The sequence below is a fragment of the Cololabis saira genome, chromosome 17 (assembly GCF_033807715.1).
Source record: "Cololabis saira isolate AMF1-May2022 chromosome 17, fColSai1.1, whole genome shotgun sequence".
Taxonomy (NCBI): Eukaryota; Metazoa; Chordata; class Actinopteri; order Beloniformes; family Belonidae; genus Cololabis; species Cololabis saira.
In genome coordinates, this window is record NC_084603.1 from 14,941,232 (window position 1) to 14,963,369 (window position 22,138).

At 38.0% G+C, this 22,138-nt stretch overlaps 1 protein-coding gene across 2 annotated transcripts; it reads right to left on the minus strand.

Annotated features, from left to right (window-relative positions):
* Positions 1–640: 640 nt before the first annotated feature.
* On the minus strand, positions 641–17,976 carry eif3s10 (eukaryotic translation initiation factor 3, subunit 10 (theta)). Of its 2 annotated transcripts, none has more exons than XM_061746084.1 (22): positions 17,750–17,976; positions 14,349–14,539; positions 14,106–14,242; positions 13,849–14,012; positions 12,228–12,427; positions 11,348–11,556; positions 11,100–11,271; positions 10,883–10,987; positions 9,938–10,036; positions 9,730–9,846; positions 9,407–9,592; positions 8,921–9,268; positions 8,714–8,818; positions 8,521–8,634; positions 8,315–8,437; positions 8,062–8,215; positions 6,499–6,692; positions 6,194–6,303; positions 5,651–6,117; positions 4,518–4,653; positions 2,590–2,801; positions 641–1,462 (listed from the first exon to the last, which is right to left on the minus strand). In XM_061746084.1, exons 1-22 carry the CDS (start codon positions 17,796–17,798, stop codon positions 1,305–1,307), a joined length of 3,750 nt encoding a protein of 1,249 aa, XP_061602068.1. In that variant the 5' UTR covers positions 17,799–17,976; the 3' UTR covers positions 641–1,304. The 2 variants fall into 2 exon arrangements, with proteins under 2 accessions (XP_061602068.1, XP_061602067.1); XM_061746083.1 differs by having other exon boundaries at positions 2,590–2,804.
* Between the last annotated feature and the right edge of the window lie 4,162 nt (positions 17,977–22,138).

Genomic DNA, 22,138 nt, shown 5'->3' on the forward strand with positions numbered 1-22,138 from the left:
ATCGCCGTCAAGCTTGTATTTTCCCCAGTTTGATGTATTTCAGTTTTGCATCAGGAGCTCGGCTCCAGCTCCAGCTCCACGTGGTTCCCGTCAGTTTTCCGCGGGACTTTACTGACCTCTAGCGGCGGAAACAGGAACTTCTCTAGCGGGCTCAGATGATCCGGGTCTGAAACAAACCCAGTTTTCGGTCAGAGATTCTGATTAAAGAGACGTTTTCCGGCTAAGAATGTTAGTTGTTCTGAGTTTGCCCTCTCAGAGTTTTTATTCTGGCTGCTCTCGCAGAGATGGGGAAACTTGTACTGCAGATTTTATGTGTTGCTCCTTTAAATACAATCAAATCATTGTTTTAATCTCGCCTGATATTTTTTTACTTTATAACATTTAAACAAACCACTCCTCCATAGAACTTCTTGTTTCACACACAAGAGCTAAAGAGTGAGACTCGTGGTGGTTTGAAAAGCTAAAATGTAATTGGAAATAGTGAAGATGTTTATCTTAAAATCCAAACATGTCGATATTTAAAGGTTTTATAAGTTAAATTGTTTTGAAATCTCAATGGGACGTGGTGTTTCTACACCAAACAGCTTCATCTAGCTGTGATGAACATTTTAATAGCAATAAAAGAGAAAATGAACAGAAGTGGTGAGCAAACATCTTTATTAATAAAGGCTTCGTCTGTACACTCGCAATCGGGTTGGAAATTACTGATTGCAGAAAGACAGACAGCACATACTGATATCAAGCGACCATTTCAATACTCAACACATGCACGTCAAAATGTAAAGTCCTGTAGGTTATTAACGGGCTATGAAGCATTTTATCAGATGAAAAGCAGAAACCAGTCAATCAAAACATGAAATTTCATGTAACGGCTGTTACAGAAGATCTAAGTCTGTGGCGTAAATGTGGCATCTGTGATGTCTGCGGTCCGTGCGGTGCAGAAGTTTGCACCGAGCATCAAAGCAGATACATGGATTTCCAGTTTTGAGTCACTACATGTAGGGTAAAAAAAAATAATATATCACTCCTCACCACTGCTGCTAGTGGTGTTCAATTTATGTCTGTATGACGCCTAAGTGCACACAAGCTCGGTTAGGTGGCAAGGAAATGGTTTCAAGACTGCAGAAAGACAGAATAAAGATAAAATAAACCCTGGGATCACTACAGTCTACAGATGTTTATCAGAAGCTGGTAGCCGTTAACTCGACATTAGGGCCAAACGGTTGATGGATCACTTATTATCATTTGAATATTATCATTGTAACTTCTAAGAATCAGCTTGAAATGGAGGCAGGAGCTGATGTTCAGCGGCGAACGGTGGTCCAGCCGTCGTCATCGATCTCGTTCTTGGTGCGACGAGGGTCTTTATCCGTGCGCCAACCCTTGTCCCCCTCGGGTTCACGCTCCCTCTCCTTCGGCCGGTCATCTCGCGTATCTTCACCCGCGCGACGCCAAGAGCCCCCTGAAGGAATAAAGATGCTTATTAGAACATTAAGACAAACAAGCATAAATACTGCTCTTGTGTATTTGTATGTTCAGACGGTCCAGCAGCAGTTAAACAGGCTAACAGCGCCCCCTGCTGGCTGACAGCAGTATCTACCTGATGATTAATCTCCACAACTCTGTTCTGACATCATTCAGGGTTCATACACATTTTAACCAACACATTTCCATGACTTTTCCATGACTTGGCAGCACGTTTCCATGACTATACATGACCTCTAAAACGTCAATGTATGAATGAAATATAGAAATAAAACTATGTAAAAAGTCACCACAGTGGAGATCTAATGACAATTATGGTTTTATACAAAATAAACATTTGTTTAAACTAACACTGATATACCAGCACTATGTTGTAGTATATGTTGTATAGTAATCTATTATAACTGTAATAACTGTAATAATAACCGATCTGTATGATGCACAAGACGCTAGGGACGTCACGCGCAAGACTTTTCTATACGAAATATGTATTGATGAATTTTAAATCTACCTTATAGGCTGTTATTACTAAATGTTATCATTAAGTGAGAAAAATAAATTCCATGAATTTTTCCAAAACTTTTGGGGTGAACTTATGGTTCCAAAACTTTTCCAGGCCTTGAAAATTACATTTTCAAATGATATGACTTTTCCAGGTTTTTTCAAAAACGGATAAACCCCAAATAAACACAAAACACTCTGGAAGCAACAATGCTTTCATCCAGCTGATAAATAATTGGTCTGGGGGCAAATAAGAGGAATCTCTTTCTTTTATGCTTTTCTTTTAGAAGTTCTGTGAAATGAAGAAATTGTAAAAACAGAACATTAGAAGGGGTAGGACTAGAAAAGTTTTTTGAAACTTCATCCTACACCCTTTCAAACAGGAAATATTTATCTACATATAGATTTGTCCCTTTAATTTGCTTTGTTTTGCTTACGCATTTTTTTGTTGTTTTTTCGGTATATACATTTTATGTATTCTGATTATTTTTTTGTTTTTGTTTTAACCTGTTTGAATAAATAATTAAATGAAAAAGATGAAATGAATCTAAATCGAGAATTAGTCAACGGTATTTGGTTTTAAAAATCCATCTTAGATCTTACCTTCTTCCTGATCTCTGGAAACGGGTCTGGGTTCACGCTCGTCCCGGGTTTCTCTGGAAACCTCTGGACGGCGCTCAGGACGACGCTCCTCAGGGCGGCGCTCATCGCGGTCACGACGCTCCTCAGTACGACGGTCATCGCGATCAGCTTCCTCCCTTCCTCTCCAAGTGTTTGCATCGTCTGTGCCTGCTCTCCTCCAAACGCCCTCGTCTCTGCTGAGAACACAGAGTTGGATCAATACAGGTGATTAGAACATGCTCAGTATTAGAACAAGGCTGGATTCACACGGCAACTTTGAATTCGATTCGATTCCGATATTAATTTGGGTTAGTGTTATTAAAACTGTTTTTTGAGCTGTTGCATGAATTATATGACTGTAGTTCTGCAACATATTAATACTAGTATTATATTGAGATTCAACAGCAAGTATTGGCAGCTAATGATGCTGTAAGGACCAATCACCTCCCAGAATGCTGATAGAACTGCTTTCAGAAACATCGTGTGGGTCAGAATTACCAAACAGATCCAGGGAGGAAACAGAGACGGATGAAATCGGTTTTATTTTTTCCCACATTCCGTTTTTATTTGTTCCATTTTCGGTCTATTTTGGTTTTTAATTTTTGAGCATTTGGTTTTTAGCATTTTTTGCAAATGTAACCCCAAGACAGTATATAAAGTAATGAAATATAGACAATTTATGCAATTATAACCTAACACTTTAGTGTTTTCATACCTTTAAACATATTTAAAGGCAAAAACATGGCACCAGTTATTCTCGTGTCCAACAAAACATTCCTTTTTTGGGGATAAACAAAAAAATAACCAAAAGTTGTAATGTAATGATGAAAAAAAAAAAAAAGATCGACATATGAATCGATTTTTAGGAATTAATATGAGAATCGATTTAGAATTGGGAAATCGATTTTTTCAACACAGGCCTAGTCCTCGGTTGCCAAAATTCATTGTGGGATGGGGATTTCTAACTTTTCCCGGATCAATGCCTGCATCAGCAATCAGGTCGCGGCTACATAGCTTGAGCCTAGTAAATTAACTCGAACACAGAGACACCATTCACCATCTTCAACTGTGACGTTCAGCCGCCTGCCTGCATGTTTGACCAACAGAACGCACCCAAAAACGTGGAGATAATCCCAGGCCATGATAACTACGGCGTCAAACACTGTCATGTGTTTCAGGCTTGGGCGGAGTTCTCTCCAATCAATCATTCAGTTAAGGATGATAAGGAACTTGTATGTAAAGATGATTCTCCTCTAATGGCTACAGCCTACTAGCAGTATTCTAGTCTACAATAAATACTTGTTGCCTCAACTAGCCTGTTTTTATTTGATGGGAGTTGAGCTGGTGGCTTCTTTGGCATTTGCTCTTTTCTTATTGTTAAGTTAGTTTTTCTATTTCCAACATTAGTATACTGATGTAGGCTATTGGTCAACCTAATTATTTACCGCCTTTTCACTCAGTCTTGCCGTGCGTGTAGTTTTGTTTAATTTGAACACAGTTTTGAGACATATTCCTAGTTTAATAATCTGAAGAACATGAAAAATTACATTTTTAAGGTGATAATCACCTTCACCGAATCTATGACACAAACTAACAAAATAAATCTATCCGTTCGGATGGTCTGTCTGCGTGGCATCGTGTTCAAAAGTATGTCATTCTGACGGTATAATTGGATTTTGTAAATATTTGTTTTATAAAAGGTCAAAGAGTATTTGACATATAGAACTAAAACAAAAAAATGAAGAGTAAAGAACATGAAGGGTATAAAAAATATAGCCTACGCAGTAATTATATATATATATAAAAAAGAAAACAAGTATGTTTAGTCACGAATATAGCTGGGTATGGAAAAATGTTGTGTGAATCCAGCGTGACTGAACCAGAACCTGGAGCAGACGTGTCGGACCCACCTGACTGGACGACGTTCCTTGAAACGGCTGGTTCTGTCGTCTCCATCTTCGTCGTCTTCATCATCGTTGGCCCCGTCCCGTGGAGGCCCCCAGCTCTCCTCCCGGGCCTTCTCCCGCTCACGCCAGCCTCCTCCAGCTGCAAATAAAACGCTGATGACTGTCTGACTTCACCTGACGAGCCAGTTAAGCCTGGGATAGGGCTGGGTATTGTTAAGAACTTCATGATTCGATTTCGATTCGATATTGATTTAAATGCTTCGATATCGATTCAGTAAGACGTAGAAATACACAAATACCTGTTGGCAATTTTTTCATTATTTTTATTTTCATGCCTATAACACGTAGCATGTTACTTCACATAGAAATGAACTGAGCAATTAAACTTAGCAGCACCATAATGGCTCACTTGTGCATTTGTATGTAGTACAAAAGTTAAAATAAAAACACATGACAGTTCTGTGTCAACATGTCGTGTTGCTGTTGTATTTTAGTTCTGCCTGGCACAACTTAAGCTGCTTTCACATAGAGCGCGGTTTGCGCCGCACCCACCGCTGGGTGGGGCGCAGAGTCGGCCGAGATGTCGTCACAGCGCGGCACGGTGTAATTAAAAAATGTTCAATTCGGGCAAACAGGCAAATGCCGCGGCGGTGCCCTCTCGCTCGCTGCAGAGCTCAATACACATGAATGGGAAAGCCGGCCGCAGTCTGCGCTTTGCCCTCTCTGTGAAAGGGGCTTTACACACCACCCTACTTTTGTCCGTTTCTCGTGTTCCTTCTTTAAATGGGAATTCAAAATGAGTAAAAACGTCTGATCTGAAAGATTTTCCGCTTGCCATCGTTGCCATTTTATTGTTTGGTCGCGTGCAGCCACCGTCCCCAAAACGGCAATCATAAGAAAATATTGCGCACCGCTGCTACTACCGCTACTACTAAATATTTAATCACTTTTCCAACTGTTGCTCTGCTTACTGCCCCCTATCGGTCACCGCCGGTACGACGTGCTCTCCTCGCGTACTACGCGAGCGACGTTGCGGTTGGTGGAGCACGAGAACGGACGAGAACGGACGTGAACGGACACGAACGCAAGCACCAACAGCAAGTATATCCCAGGCTTTAGACGGATCAGAGACTCACCAGGTTTGCTGACGGGTTTCCAGGGTTTGAGGTCATCGCCACCACGACGCGGCCCGTCATCCATCCCTCGCCTACCGCCTCGGTCATCGTCCCCTCCTCTCCTGGGGCCCCAGTCATCGTCAGCCCCGCGCCTGGGAGCCCGGGAGTCGTCCATGCCTCTACGAGGACCTCTATCGTCGTCAAAGCCTCGTCGGGGACCGCGGTCGTCATCAAAGCCACGCCTCACGGGGCGGTCGTCATCAAAACCACGTCTCACGGGGCGGTCGTCATCGAACCCACGTCTCACGGGGCCGCGGTCGTCATCGAAGCCACGTCTCACGGGGCGGTCGTCGTCAAATCCTCTGCGCACAGGACGGTCGTCGTCCCGGCGTGGGCCTCGATCATCGTCGAAGCCTCGGCGAGGCCCTCGGTCGTCTCCAACTCTGCGAGGAGCATCTCTCACTTTGTCCTCTTTATCCTCGTCCTCCCTACAAGGAACACGAATAGTCTTCATGCTGTTCGGTTTAATGGAGTCAGGACAAACTAAGACTTCTAGTCACCCACTTGTCTGGGACAGCACGACGCCACTCTGATGAATCGTTTCCCTCGGTACGTTTCCTCCAGCCTCCTCCTCCTCCTCCTCCTCCTCCTCCCTCTTCCTTCTCAGGATATTCCTGTAAAGGCACGTTGATCAAGAACTTGAGTGTCGTTACATTCAAAAGACCTTAAAACTTGACCTGAACGCAAAAATTTAATTACAATTATGACACTTAATAACCATAGTAATTTAAAATCTTAATGTTGTGTGACGAATGATTTTGTATTTTGGTACTTTTCCCCAACATTATATAAAAACAGCTCAGCTGTACCTTGGTTTTCTCCTCCGGTCCTCGCTCTGGTGGGGCCTTTCGCTCCTCGTCGCGCCGGCGTTCTCGCTCCTCGATCTCCTGCTGGCGAGCGCGCTGCTTCCGCTCCTGCTCCTCCAGCTTGCGCAGACGGTCCTGGTACTCCCGTTCCTCCTCCTCCCTCTGCTCCTGTTCCAGGCGTTCACGCTCTTCCCGTTCTGTCACAAAAGCAGAAAAAAGCCCTTACAATTGTGTTCACAATGAAGTCTATGACGCTAAGACCAACTCCATCAAATGTTATCTAAGGAAAGCAAGACAGATAAAACGGGGCGTGTCAGATAAGCTCCCCAGGCTGCAGCACAATTTGCCAGCATTAAAGTGACACACCTTTATGCTGATGTTTCCTAACTTGATCATGTTAGTTTAACATTTATAGTTACAAAACATTTGGATGGAGTTCAAAGAGCTGGCATCAAGTGTGGCGGTGCAGCCCGTTACGTCAGTGGAGTTGAGATAAAGTAAACTACGTTGCCAGCTGCTAACGACTGCTAATAAAGATGGATGGATAGTTGATGATGCCTGCATTAGGGCTGCAACTAACGACTATTTTAATAGTCGACTAGTCACCGACTATTGAAACGATTAGTCGACTAATCGGATAATTAGTAATTTTTTCTTAAATTTAGTATGTCGCTTTAATTATGTGGCAAATGATGAACACGAGAAAGATGGGTACTTCAATGAAAAATACAGGACTGTCTCAGAAAATTAGAATATTGTGATAAAGTCCTTTATTTTCTTTAATGCAAAAATGTCGTACATTCTGGATTAATTACAAATCAAATGAAATATTGCAAGCCTTTTATTATTTTAATATTGCTGATCATGGCTTACAGCTTAAGAAAACTCAAATATCCTATCTCAAAAAATTAGAATATTCTGGAAATCTTAAACTGTAAGCCATGATCAGCAATATTAAAATAATAAAAGGCTTGCAATATTTCAGTTGATTTGTAATTAATCCAGAATGTATGAAATTTTTGTTTTGTTTTTTTTAAATTGCATTACAGAAAATAAAGAACTTTATCACAATATTCTAATTTTCTCAGTCCTGTAGACAAGTGTGGCTTATTTATGTACAATTTCTTTTTTCTTTTAAAAATTAGCAGGTGCGGCCTGTATATGGGTGCGCGCTATAGTCCGGAATTTACAGTATTTGTGTTTTACTTTGAACCTTGAGGTATCAGCGGTGTTAGGGCCGGCCTGAACACATGTTAAGACTCCAGGGCTTTGGCAGATTACGATTGCTCCACATCCTTACTTCTCATACCTGACCATGCCTCATTACAGCAGCCACAGAAAACTCTCGTTACCAACTGTGCAGTGTAGGGTGACATTTGCCAAACACTGAACACTCATTCCCCCAAACAGCCACTCCCAAATTCTGCCATTTCCTCCGCTTTCTCCCTCATACCTGGTAAGAGTTTTTGTGTGACGTATTAAGTGGAGAAACCTCGTCAGGCCTGGTTGGATCACGTGTTGGTGGATTAACATGCACAAGGGAAGAAAAAAAAACACAACAAAAACCTTTCTTGAGCGACTCCTCGTGGATGCGCTGGGCGTCTTCCTCTTTCTGGCGGTAGTAAGTGTTGCGTCTGTCTTCTTTGCGCTGCTTCTTTCTTTCCTCCAGACGTTTCTTCCTCTCCTCCACCAAACGCTCCTGGAATGCTGTCAGTTTTTCCTTTTCAAAACAAGGATAGAGAAAAGAAACAGTTGTGACCCACCGCTCCAGTCATATCAGTATCCAGCTTCAGTTGAAGGACTGATTCCAGGGTCTTACTTCGTAAATGAAGCTACGGGCGGCAGTTATTTTTGACAGGAAGTTCTCCTTGTCCTCCATCATTCTGGACATGCGTTTCTTATGCTCCAGAGCTTTCTCGCGCTCCACTTTCATGTTACTGATCTACAAGAAGCAAGAAGTTACACACAGTAAATTAAATGTACTTTTCTGTGTTGAAGTCCTCGTCCCCGTGCCCCCCCACATACCCTCTCCTCCTCCTGGAGTTCCCACAGCTCCATGTCCTTGATGCGCTGCTCCTCATAAGCTTTCTTGGTAAGAGGAATCTCCTCAAGGCGTTTGGCCCTCTCAAAGTAGTCAATCTGAAGACAAACGTTTAATTAGTTCCCAAACCACATGCATGTGACCAACGATAGTTTAAAAGATCAATAGTTTTGTTGCCTTCTTTTCCTGGTTCTTCAAACGCTCCTGAAGCTCCTTCTTCTCCTTCTCCAGCTGCTCCACCTGCTTGGCCATGATGAAGTCGGGATCCAGCTCCTCCAGGTCCTGTGCAAAATACATTTGCAGGTTTATTTTTGTATCTTTAAAGAAACTGCGTTCAATAATAATTCAACCAAAGTGATCAAGTTGTTTTTAGTGACATTTTACCTCAATATCAATATCTTTGAAGGCTTTGGCACCCAGTTCAGTTTTCTTGATCTGCTCCAACCTTTCCCGGACAGTCTTCTTTTTGATCTGCTCGTGCTCCTGCATGATGCGCTCCTTCTCTCGCTCTTTGGCCTCTTGCCGTAGACGCTCCTCCTCGGCCTTGCGGACTTTCTGCATCTCGGCTTCTCGCTGCTCCAATTCTTCCTTTTCTCGCTGAATGTTGAGGCTCTCCAGGCGCTCTTTACGCTCCTCGATGGTTTGTCTGCGAGCCAGGATGCGCTGGTGATCCTTGCGGGCATTCTTCAGGTAGGCAGCAATGGCCAGCTGACTCTGCTCCTCGCGTTCTTGCTAGAAGACGAAGAAGAAGAAAGAAAAACAACAGATAAAAGCACCAGAGTGGAATCTAGAGTTAAATAAAGCCGTGTATTGTATAAAACATTAACAGAATGATGACGGTATCACGTTAGACATCTTGTGTAACCTCACCAGGATGGAAGTGGGCTTGATGACCTGGATGGCCTTAGCCAAAGAAGCAGACATGGCGGTTAGCTGGTTCCTGATCTGCTCTGACGGCATGTTTTGCAGGAAAGGACCGACAGGAGAATCCTCTTTGGTCGAGTAGTTCAGATCCGAGCCAAAGCTCAGAGTTTTAGACGTGTGGTCTATCCGAACCTACGAGACGAAACAAGTTGTTAAGCAAGTTCTGCAGAACGGTGTGAAAAAGTTCCTTCATTGTCCCAACTGGGATAAGACTTGAGATGAAACTTCAACATTGTCCAAAGAGCACAGTTTGGTGATTTTGATCTTACCTGCAGATCACAGTGTCGTGCGGCATCGACAATGGAGCGCTCCAGCTGGAAAGCGTCCACAAATGGAACAAGGGAGGCCAGACGGCTGAACTCGATGCTTTGGTAGATCTGGGCAACCTGATATTACAAGTGCAGAAAAGCCACAAATATTACAACCACTACCGGGGTGTGGTGATCTATTAAAGACCGACTAGAAGAACATATTAACCTGCTGCAGGAGTCGGAGGATGGTGTTACTCTGCAGGTGTGGGACATAATGCTGCAGGTCAGCCTCTTTCTCAGCCTGATCTCTCACCCAGTTCAGAACCTAAACGAGAGCAAGTTGTCAGATTGGACAATGTACGATAAATCGGCTTACAATCTGAGATTACTTGAAATAAATCAGCACAGAGAAATGGTTGTTTTTTTTCTTCTTTTTTTTCCTTTGGGTCCCCTTATAGGGAGAGGTTAAGTTAGTTAGTTTGCAATGCTTGGTGTGGCTGGTTTTTGCCACATTGCTGCAGCCAGACAATACTTTGTAAAAGTAAGCAAATAACAAACGTTGCTTGTGCTGCTTTAATAGAGTAAAAGATTGTAAATAAAACATGAAATACAAAATAAGTATTCATTGTAGGCCTGTGTTGAAAAAAATCGATTTTCCAATTCTAAATCGATTCTCATATTAATTCCTATAAATCGATTCTTGTGTCTAAAGATCTTCTTTTTTTTTTTTCATCATTTTCGCAAGGTGAACACACAGTTTGTCATGACACTTGTGAAAAATGCCAGGTGCTTCATGGCAATCTGTGTGCGTGTTGACCGAATAAATTAGATAAGCTAAAATGATTTGTTTACTGCATGAACTGTTGCAATTTCTTTCTTTTTTGCACTTTAAATGGATATTGAAAGGCCTGTTTGAATTATTTATTTCACAATAATTATTGTGAAATTATTATTTCACTAGTTATTTTACAGTCATATAATTCAGGCAACAGCTCAAAAAACATTTTAAATAACACTAAGCCAAATCAATATCGAATCGGATAGAATCGAATCATGATAATCGATTCTGAATATTAAGAATCGGAATCGAATCGATTCTTGACATTTGAATCGATACCCAGCCCTAATTCATTGTGCATTAATCAAACATGTTGCTGCCAGACAGACTTACCTTTGCCACTCGTCCACTCAGCTTCAGGGGATGAAAGTCGACCTCAAGCCAGTTGTAAAGCTCCTTCACGTCAGGGACCACATACTGTAGCAGGTTAAATCTCACCTAAAAAAACAAAAAAAAATAGATTAGCAAAAGACATTATGTCACAAGAACCAGAGTTTTCCTCCAACTGTTTAGTAATAAAAACAGGTCAGTTCTTCTGCACACTATGTACCATGTCGTTGATGAGACTCTGCCGGGTTGGTGGAGACTGCAGACCCAGGAGAGTCGCCAACCTACGGTGTTTCTCTACAATGATGCCGTCCATGTCCAGCAGTCGAGCGATGTCCGTACGCTCCGGGGTGATGGGAATGGACAGTGTGGCCAAGAGGACTCTGGTGGACATCCTGAAGATGGAAATGTAAACATTACGGTCCCTTCTGAGACTCCACTGCACTCATCTCTGAAAAACAAACAGGATACCTCTGCATCTCATCCTGAGTCAGATTCTTGCGCATTTCCCTGGACAGGTGATAGAGCCGGTGGAGGGTGCAGGCATGAAAGAGGGCATTTCCAGACTTCCAGAACACAGTCGAAACTTTATTGTAGTAATTTGCCATGAGCTGGGGTTTCGGGGGCTTCTTTGAGAGAGCAAACAGACCATGGATGTCCTCAACAGCCTTGAAGGCTTCCTGGATGGAAGAAGAGAGAGAAAGATGCATCATTTCCATTTTAAACTTGCAGCAGAAGTGTGGTTGTAGATACTCATGTTGTACATTACTGTTACTATTATCAAACTCCCAGGGGACTGCATGTGGAAAGGTTTTACTCATTCTAACTTTGAATATAAAGACCAACGTGCTTGTTTAGAGGACTTGGGGTTAACCGTACACTCAGTGTTGCATAAACACTTTACAGGTGGTGCTTCTGACAAACCTGGATCATACCATAAATAAACAATCAAATTTCTTTGTACTTGCTGCAAAAAATAAGCCATGTACTCTGAAATTGCCATCTGCCATTTCAGACGTCATTGAGCAGCACTAGCTGTGTAGCTCGAAAGTTGAATATTCCCCAACTTTTGACGGAAGCAACGCTCACTCCACAACACACAGAAACCCCCATTTCATTTTGGAAATGCTTGACATCCCTTAAATAAACTGAACAGACACGACACTCCCATCTTGCATATTTGCGATGTGGGAAAAAAAAAATGTGAATATCGGCTTAACGTGAGCGGTCTCTTACCGACACCTGATACTGATGCATCTAATTGACTGAAAAACATTGACAGGGTACAAAAGAGCTAAATATGTTCTATTTACATCTACTTTGTATAATAAAGGACCCTAAGAGAACAAACCTGCCAGAGCTCCATGCTTATGGCACTGTCCAGCTGCACGAGACGCGTCTCCAGGTGCATGGACTGGCTCTCAGGGTTGTTCAGGTTGATGGCGGTGCTCTGGTTGTGGTGCCGCTGGATTTGTCCAAGATGCATGCGCAGGTTGTCGCACAACTTGCGGAACTCGGCTTTGCGGGTGTACTGAAGGCAGAACTTAAAAGCTGCAAGTAAAGAGGAGAAAACATTACATAAATGTACAACTTTTATTTGATTTACTGATACTGTTGTTTGAGTCAAATGACTAGGCCTGCAGCGATGCGTCGAGGACGTCGACTTCATATTTTGTCGTCGACGCATCGCCACCCACACTCTGGTCACCCAAAACAAACAGTGCAGAATGGAGACCAAAACTGCGACATCCTCACAGCTGTCCAACAAATCCATGCAAACAAAACCCAAAACAGCTCTAAGTCATCAAAAGTATTGGAATACATTAAATTTTGTCCCAAACGCTTTTTGGAATTGGCATATCACACACAACAGCGATGTTGGAGCATCTAGAGCGGAGGCACCCTTTTGTTGCTCGTGAACGAGACTTAAATTGCAAAATAAATGTAAAAACGAAATATATATAGATATAATAACTTCGTTTACCGGCATTTTTTTTTTTTTTTTTTTTTTTTTTTAAATCAATCGGTTAGCAGAAATTTAAGTGCCACCGGAAAACCCTTCCTAAAGAAAACTAGTTTTTTTTTTGTTCCATCCGCTATAAAAAGGTTCCTTTCGTGATTAGACTTTTTTTAATGTAATAAAAAATATGTAATTTAGTGTGAAACAGTGCCCTGTTTTATCCAAATTTGTTATTTATTTATTTGTTATTTGCATGTTATCCAAATTTGTTATTTAACAAATTTGGATAACATGCAAAACACCGTGTCTTGCACAATGCTTCTTGTTTGTATCGAGGTGAATTTAATCTTTTGTAATTTTTTACAGGAGAGATTTTTGTTGGACTGTTAAACAGCTAAACAGGCTGGCTTTTTTATTTTGTATAATTTTATTCTATATTTTTATTTTGCTGTGCAAAACTGTTAATAATAACAACAACAATAAACTACATTTTTAAGGATTTTTTTATATTTATTTTATACATTATGGTTTTTATTAATTGAACAACAGAAAAATAATCGTTAGAATAATCTGCCAATTACTCCTTAGATTAGTTGGCTAATCGATAAAACAATCACCTGATTAATTGTTTTAAAAATAATAGTTTACGCACTACAAATTATATATATAACATTAAAAAGTTTGCAAAAGAATCACTGGTATTTACTTTGATCATACTATGTAAATTATTATTGTTGTAATAATTAATAAATCATATATAATTATTATAATTATATTATCTATGACAGCCAAACATGATGTAATAGCATTAATTAATCAGCAATTTAGACAAGCCCAATGAAATGCAGCAGGACTACATACAACCATAGTGCTGTTTCAAAACACTGCATTATAATAAGAACAGCAGTAAATTATTTTGTAGATAATAACTCTTGTATGCGATCCGATGAAAAACAATGAACAAGGACATGACGACAAAATAGTTAATAAGGTATTCAGGGGGTGTTACTACCTTGCTGGGCAATGTCATGATACAGCCGCTCCACCTTGGAGTTATTCCTCAGCAGATCCAGGCATTGGCGGTAAGACTCCCACAGGAACTTAACCCAAGGGGTGAGCAGAAGGCGATCAGTACGATCCTGAGTGTCCTCTCCACTCACAGCACTCAGCAGGACACTACAATCAGAAATTAAACATTAATAAACTACCAAGCTGAAACTAGGCATCAATTTAAAACCAACAATCAAGAACATGTTTCAGAATTGTTACCTTTCCGGGGTCTGGATGTTGTCCAGATCCTCGATGTCCAGGACCATCTGCTGAGACTCCTCCTTAGCCGTCTCAGTCTTCTCCTCCGCCAGCTTCAGGTAAGCCCGAACAACATCCTCCAGAGATTTGATATTAACCTGGAAGAGAAAAAAAAAGTACAAATGGAGTGTTTAAGAGAAAAAATAAATAAAAAAACAACTAGGCAAGTACAGACATCAATCAAGTTGTATTTTCTTTCCATACCTGCTGGCAGATGTTCTTGTACTGGTAGAGACCCTCTTTGGCCAGGTGGCTCTTGCGGAGATCCACGCAGAGCTCCAGGTACTTGAGCATGATGGGCTCGTGGATCTTCTGCCATGTTCGATGTTTCTTGCTCTTGATGACATCATACAAAACATCCAAAGCTGGCTGCTTCTTGCCAACCTCAAGAAATTCTGAGGAAAAAAGAAGAATTTTATTTTTTCATCATTTTATTTGTAATTTTTTCCATATAAAAACAGACAACAGAGATACAAACATACATAGATACAGAAATAACACCCAGCTCCCCAACCAAAAAATAAATAAAAATAAAAAACCTGTTCTTGAAGAGTTCAAAATGATAGTAATAATAGTACCAGCCACAGAATAATTGTCTATGACTTTGTTTTACTGATTGAACATCACTGATGAACATGGCAAGTGTACAATACATATAGAGAGTGTGTACAGGTTTACATTCCAACAGTTATGTGTATAATTATCTAGGACAGAGTTGACAGGAAAGGTTGCCACATTTTGTCAGAGGAAGCAGATGTTAAACAGATACGGTGTTGGATCCTCTCCAGATGCAATAAGCTGGTCATTTCCGCCAGCCAGGTCTTAAAAGAAGGTGCATCTTCACTTTTCCAAAGGGTTAAAATGTTCCTTTTCCCTATACCCATGCAGTATTGTATTGTCCTTTGTTGGGGAGGTGTTAAATTTGAGAGGTGTTCAGACTAGGGATGTTAACAATTAATAGATTTTAGATTAATTGTCGATAAGAGGTTACTCAATAATTGCCTAAGGAATATAATATGCCATGTGTATTCTGTATGTCAGCAAAAATATTTTTTGTTAGAGCTTATTGAGGGATTCTCATATTTAAAAGAAAAACGCTGCTTATCAGTTAATCAATTGATAAGGTAATCGATTAATCAATTAATCGATAATTACCCGCCCAGTATGACCAAGTGTGGATCTGGTGAGATATTGCAGTTATGTAATTTAGAAAAGGCACCTAAAAGATGTGTCCAAAATGTGTTTAATTTGGGGCAAGAGCAGAAAAGATGCCCCAAACTTCTTCTGCTGTTTTATTGGCGGATCGCAAACAACTTTAAGGTGAATACCGCCACCTACTGTACAAGAGTGTGTAACATCATTTGATTTAGCCTGTTTTTTTAAATTCCATTTATCAGCCTAGTGTCTTTTAAGAAATGAATTAGTTTCTTTCTGGTGATTTCAACCCCCTCTTTCTCCCTCTGGTCCCAGTATCCCCCTCAAATTCCACTCACGTCCTGCCTCTCTGACTTTTTCCTGTCGCCTCTCTCTTTCTATTTCATATCTGTTGCAATACATTAGAATAAGTTCACTGTTTTCTTTTACTCCACAGTTCTCACACTTATCACTGTCCCTTTTTCCCATAACATACAAAGTGCCATTTAATCTTGTGTGTTCCAGTCTGAGTCTTGTTACGACTACTTCCTCCCTTCTGTTCCTTTCTGTATAATTCTTTGTTATGATAGACTTTTGTATTTTGTGATATCCCTGTCCTTTCTGATCTTCCTCCCACCTTTTCTGCCATATTTCCATTCCTTTCTTCTTTATTACTGCTTTACCTTCTCCTTTTCCTAGTGGAACTGGTATCATTTCCTTTTGCAGTGCCATTTTGCTAATTTATCAGCACCCTCATTCCCCGTTACTCCCTCATGTGCTGGTACCCAACAGAACTGTACATCTATGCCACATCTGTGTATTCTTAATAAACTATGGTAAATATCTATGAGTAAGTCTTCTCTGCAAGTTGTTGTTGATTGTATACTATACACAGTACTTGAGCTGAGGGGGGGTGGAATCCCCCCTGAAATAAAAACAGTCCAAATCATCCCCCCTGTAAAACTGCCATCCCTCCTTTCCATCCCTTATGTCATTTCATCAATGAATGTGGTTTTACTGCTATTTCAACATTTAGAGTCATCACCAGAAAAATAACTTATTTGACAATTTTCACCTGTTTCAAGTAAATTTTCACTTGAAATAAGTAGACAAATCTGCCAGTGGGACAAGATTTATCTTTTCATTACAAGCAAAAAAAATCTTGTTTCCACTGGCAGATTTTTCTGCTTATTTTAAGTGAAAATCTACTTGAAACAGGTGAAAATTGTTGTTTTTTTTTCCAGTGACGAGTCTTGTTTTAGGTGTAATGATATCTTTCTTACTAAAATGAGACATTTTAACTAGAAAATAAGACACATATTCTTGTTAAGATTTTGAGTTTTAACAGTGATCCATTTTACTTATCCTGTGAAGGACAGAGTCATATTGATAAGTTCAGAAAACTGTCATTTTTATTTTTGTGTTTTGATGTATTTGATGTAAGCCCAGTGGATATTTAAAGCGTACAGAAGGCTGCATTTAACTGCTGCTATGTCATTCCTGAAGTATTTCTGCAGGTGTTTTGGTCAGTGCTATTATTTGTAATATATTATATTATTTGTAATCAGCACAAATTATTTGTCCCCCATATGATAAAATCCACCATCCCACCTGATTTTTAACAACTCGAGTACTGACTATACAGGACTCTCTCAGTAAATTAAAATATTTTGATAAAGTTCTTTATTTTCTGTAATGCAATTAAAAAAACAAAAATGTCATACATTCTGGATTCATTACAAATCAACTGAAATATTGCAAGCCTTTTATTATTTTAATATTGCTGATTATGGCTTACAGTTTAAGATTAAGATTCCCAGAATATTCAAATTTTTTGAGATAGGATATTTGAGTTTTATTAAGCTGTAAACCATGATCAGCAATATTAAAATAATAAAAGGCAATATTAAAAAGCAATATCATTATTTAATTTAAAATGTATATTTAATATATTATTATATAATATAATAACAATATAAATATATTATATTATTATTATATAATCAATATTATTATTTAAAGGCAATATTTCAGTTGATTTGTAATGAATCCAGAATGTATGACATTTTTTTTTTTTTTTAATTGCATTACAGAAAATCACAATATTCTAATTTTCTGAGACAGTCCTGTACAGCTATTGAATCTACATACCAACACCTCATCATTTTCCCCCAAAGAACCTCCTGCTGACTTGCACTTTGAGCAAATTGGAGACAGAGAGGTAAAAAATATATATAAATAAATAAAAAACCCAGGCCATAGTAGTTCTGGTAGGTTTGACAGCAGAGAGCCGGCACTGTCAGCGATGTCTGGACGCATTAATGATGTAAATGTGGCCCTGGAGCGGCCGGGTTGGTAATAAACGTGGTTTGGAGGAAACTCCGCCATTCCGGCTCTGCTAGCCGCCAGGCGGCTAACGCACTTAGCACATATGTCACCCGTGTGGCGGGCGAGACGCCGCTCAAACTCACCGTTCGCTCGCTTCAGAGCGTTCTCTGGGCGTTGGAAATACGCCGGCATGTTGGTGGCGGTCTGATGAAAGCCCAAAGGAGACTTGTTTTAGTGGTATTTTTCACTATTTCACCAGTCCATCCAAGCCACGCAGCCAAACCGCAGCAACGGCGAGACAGGAAGGACCTCGTGAGCGCTCTCGCGAGAGTTGCCAGGTCGGTCCCGCGCCGGCAAATCCTCTACATCAGAGGGCTGCAGAATTAAAAGAGATATTTTCACGTAATTTTGTGGGTTTTCTTGTCTTTTTTTTCTTTTTTACATATAAATGTATCCAAATTAATCCAAATCAAACATTACATTCAAAAGAACGATTAAAGCCAGTATGTTAAGGAAATATAATGAAATATGTATAATATTGTAGGAGTGCGGTTGATGTAGGCAGAGAAACGACGGAGATTAATTCCTCTTTGGAGAGCACTCCATTTAATTCAATTAACACAGTGAATAATCAAAAACCACTAAACAGCAAACTCTCGCGCAGGTAAAGACGTGAACACCTCCGAGGTGTGTCTCTACCTGGTCTCTACTCTTAGTAGCACGTATAATTACAGGGAAGAATATCCCTTGTAAAAGGAACAACAAGGCATTGTAACATGGGCGAGGTCGCCGTGAATTATAACTCTGAGAATTAACAATTGTCCTGTGTGTGTATATCCACCACAATATAATGTAATGTATAATGTGTATGTATGCATGTGTATAGATAGGTGTGTGTGTGTATATATATATATATATATATATATATATATATATATATATATATATATATATATATATATATATATATATATATATATATATATATATATATATATATATATATATATATATATATATATATATATATATACAGTATATATACAGGACTGTCTCAGAAAATTAGAATATTGTGATAAAGTTCTTTATTTTCTGTAATGCAATTAAAAAAACAAAAATGTCATACATTCTGGATTCATTACAAATTAACTGAAATATTGCAAGCCTTTTATTATTTTAATATTGCTGATTATGGCTTACAGTTTAAGATTAAGATTCCCAGAATACTCAAATTTTTTGAGATAGGATATTTGAGTTTTCTTAAGCTTTAAGCCATGATCAGCAATATTAAAATAATAAAAGGCTTGCAATATTTCAGTTGATTTGTAATGAATCCAGAATGTATGACATTTTTGTTTTTTTAATTGCATTACAGAAAATCACAATATTCACTATTATTATTATTATTATTATTATTATTATTATTATTATTATTATTATTATTATTATTATTATTATTATTATTATTATTATTATTATATACTGTAATTATACTCACACACATACTTATACATGCATACATACATACACATAGTCGAATATTTCTATATATTTGTACACACATGCCATATAAATATTTATATAAATATACTTATTTACACAATACTGTGTCTGCTTTATATCTATGTATATATCTACTTACACACATAATCACACCACAAACATACGCATACACCCATACATATATATATATATATGAATATATATATATATATATATATATATATATATATATATATATATATATATATATATATATATATATATATATATATATATATATATATATATATATATATATATATATATATATGAATATATATATATATATATATATATATATATATATATATATGTATGTATGGGTGTATGCGTATGTTTGTGGTGTGATTATGTGTGTAAGTAGATATATACATAGATATAAAGCAGACACAGTATTGTGTAAATAAGTATATTTATATAAATATTTATATGGCATGTGTGTACAAATATATAGAAATATTCGACTATGTGTATGTATGTATGCATGTATAAGTATGTGTGTGAGTATAATTACAGTATATAATAATAATAATAATAATAATAATAATAATAATAATAATAATAATAATAATAATAATAATAATAATAATAATAATAATAATAATAATAATAATAATAATAATAGTGTTATTTAGCAGTGTGAATATTTATAAATACAGGTTAAATGATCAGTGTGTCAGTCAGAATGGGGGTAGGACTAAATAAGTTTACACTTCTTCCTACTCCTTTTTTGGCACATGTAAATCAAGATATAGCAAGTTTTAAAAGATGAAATTCTTTGTTTTGTTGTTTTGTTTTATTAAACTTCTCATGAAGTGTTGTTTTTTTACATGTACAAAAATAAAATAAATCAAATCAAAATATAATGTAATATTTTGGTTACGTTTGATTGACATACCCATTGTCATGAATGGTAGGAACATTGTTTGTTGTTGTTGAGTGGTATTAACTGAGTTGTGACTTGGGAACTAAGAAGGAATGTGACTGTCTGTGTTGGCCGGCGACTATTTTATTTTTAGTTTTTTGTTTACTTTGTTGTTGTTTTTTAATTTTTTAATTTACGTTCTTTGTGAATTGATTTCTTGGGAAAAAGGGGCAGATTAAATAAGATTCTTCTTTTTTCTGCTCCCTTTCATTCACAATTTAGGAACATTTGTGTCTATATTGGATTGTTTGTGGTTTTATTTTATCAATGAATGAAATAAAGAATAAATAAATACAGTTTGTGAGCCAATTTGGGATTTCTGTCTCCACTAAAAATTAAAGAGAAAAAAAAGTGTCAGAAACATTTTCAAATATTTCAGAAATAAGACATTTTATGGTCTTGAGCCGGCAAATCCCCACATCAGGAGGCTGCAGAAATGTTGTTTTGTTGTTTTTTTTATTGAAAATTTATCGTTTACATACAATAAGGCATAGAAACCATGACAATGAACTTAATTACACAAGGCAGATAGAAGATAACAAACAAAATATTGAAAATTACAATTAACATAAATAATAATTAAGTAAATAAATAAAATAAATTACTACTAATACTACTACTACTATTGTCATTTATCAGATGCTTTTATCCAAAGCGACTTACATATGAGAGAACAACACAAGCACAAAATCACAAAGGAGGTCCAGCTGGATAAGTGCTGGTCAGACTGCTGAGAGTCCAGTTGGACACAAGTGCTGTCACACCAGTGCTAGAATATATATGTTTTTTTTTAATTAAATAAGAAAAAAAGCTACGTCTAAGAAGACACCATCATGTCGTAAGTGCATGCATCTTACTAGATGCCGAAGTGCTCCTAGAGCTGAGAGCTGAGTCTTTATCTTGTAAATAAATTCAGACGTAAAATAAATAAATAATAAGAAATAATATCACATTAGGGGTCCTCAAATATTTTCAGTTCTTATGCTCTGAGGATGGACAATGCAGTTTTTTTCCTCATTATTTTAAAAGCATTGAGATGATTGTCCACATGGTCTTTTTAAACACAGACAAGAGGGGTTTCATTTTCCTCCATATAGATGTGTGGATGAAGAATTTGGTAAGGAGAATTAGATCAATATTAGGTCACACTTATTGTCCTTCATGTTAATACCAAACACTATGTTCTCTCTTGTGAGAGGATTGAGTGGTTGAATTTTTGCTGACAGACAGTTTTGTAGATCTTCCCAGATTGTTACAGTGTACAGACAATGAAAAAACAGGTGATCAGTAGTTTCAATTTCAGAATCACAGAAGCTGCAGTTATTGTGGTCAATACCAAATCTCTTCCTCAGCAGTTCATTGGATGGATAAATATTGTTTAGAATTTTGAAATGGACTTCTTTTGTCTTGGGGCTTACTGGATAATTGATATATTTTGTTCTCCATTTCTTAATTTCTGACTCAGAAAATAGTTGATTAATGGAATTTCTATTTGATCGTAATGGGAATAGTATATAATTTCTTCATGGCTCATTTCAAATAGACCTTTGAATAAGTATTTTTAATTTCCTATATGGATGACGATTCTCAATTTTACACCAGCTTCAGATTCCTAAACGCCTGTTTTTAACCAACCTGGCAAGTCCACATGAGTAAAGTTCCCGTATGTGCTCTATAGTGATGTGTTCAATGTTTCTCAAAAAAGGACAACCCCATATTTAATATACAAGACCCATCAGAACAATTATTTAAAAACTAAATCCAAATTGTTATCTCGTTTTAAGAGGCATTCTGAGATAACAAAATTAAGAGAATTGCCTTTCTAAATTAGTATGCAATCATGCGTGCTGGGATTTTATCTCTAGCAGGCTATTATTTATTCTAATCTTTGAATATCTGAATGAATAAAGAAAAGTAATGAATGATTTTCGCCAATGCAAAGATGAAGAGAAACTAAACTCTTTGGGACTATTGTGAAGCACTGTGTTAAAAAAAAAAATAGACATAAATAACTGGGAGAAATCACCAAATAAGCAGACACTTTTATTGTATTGGGATTGGCCCA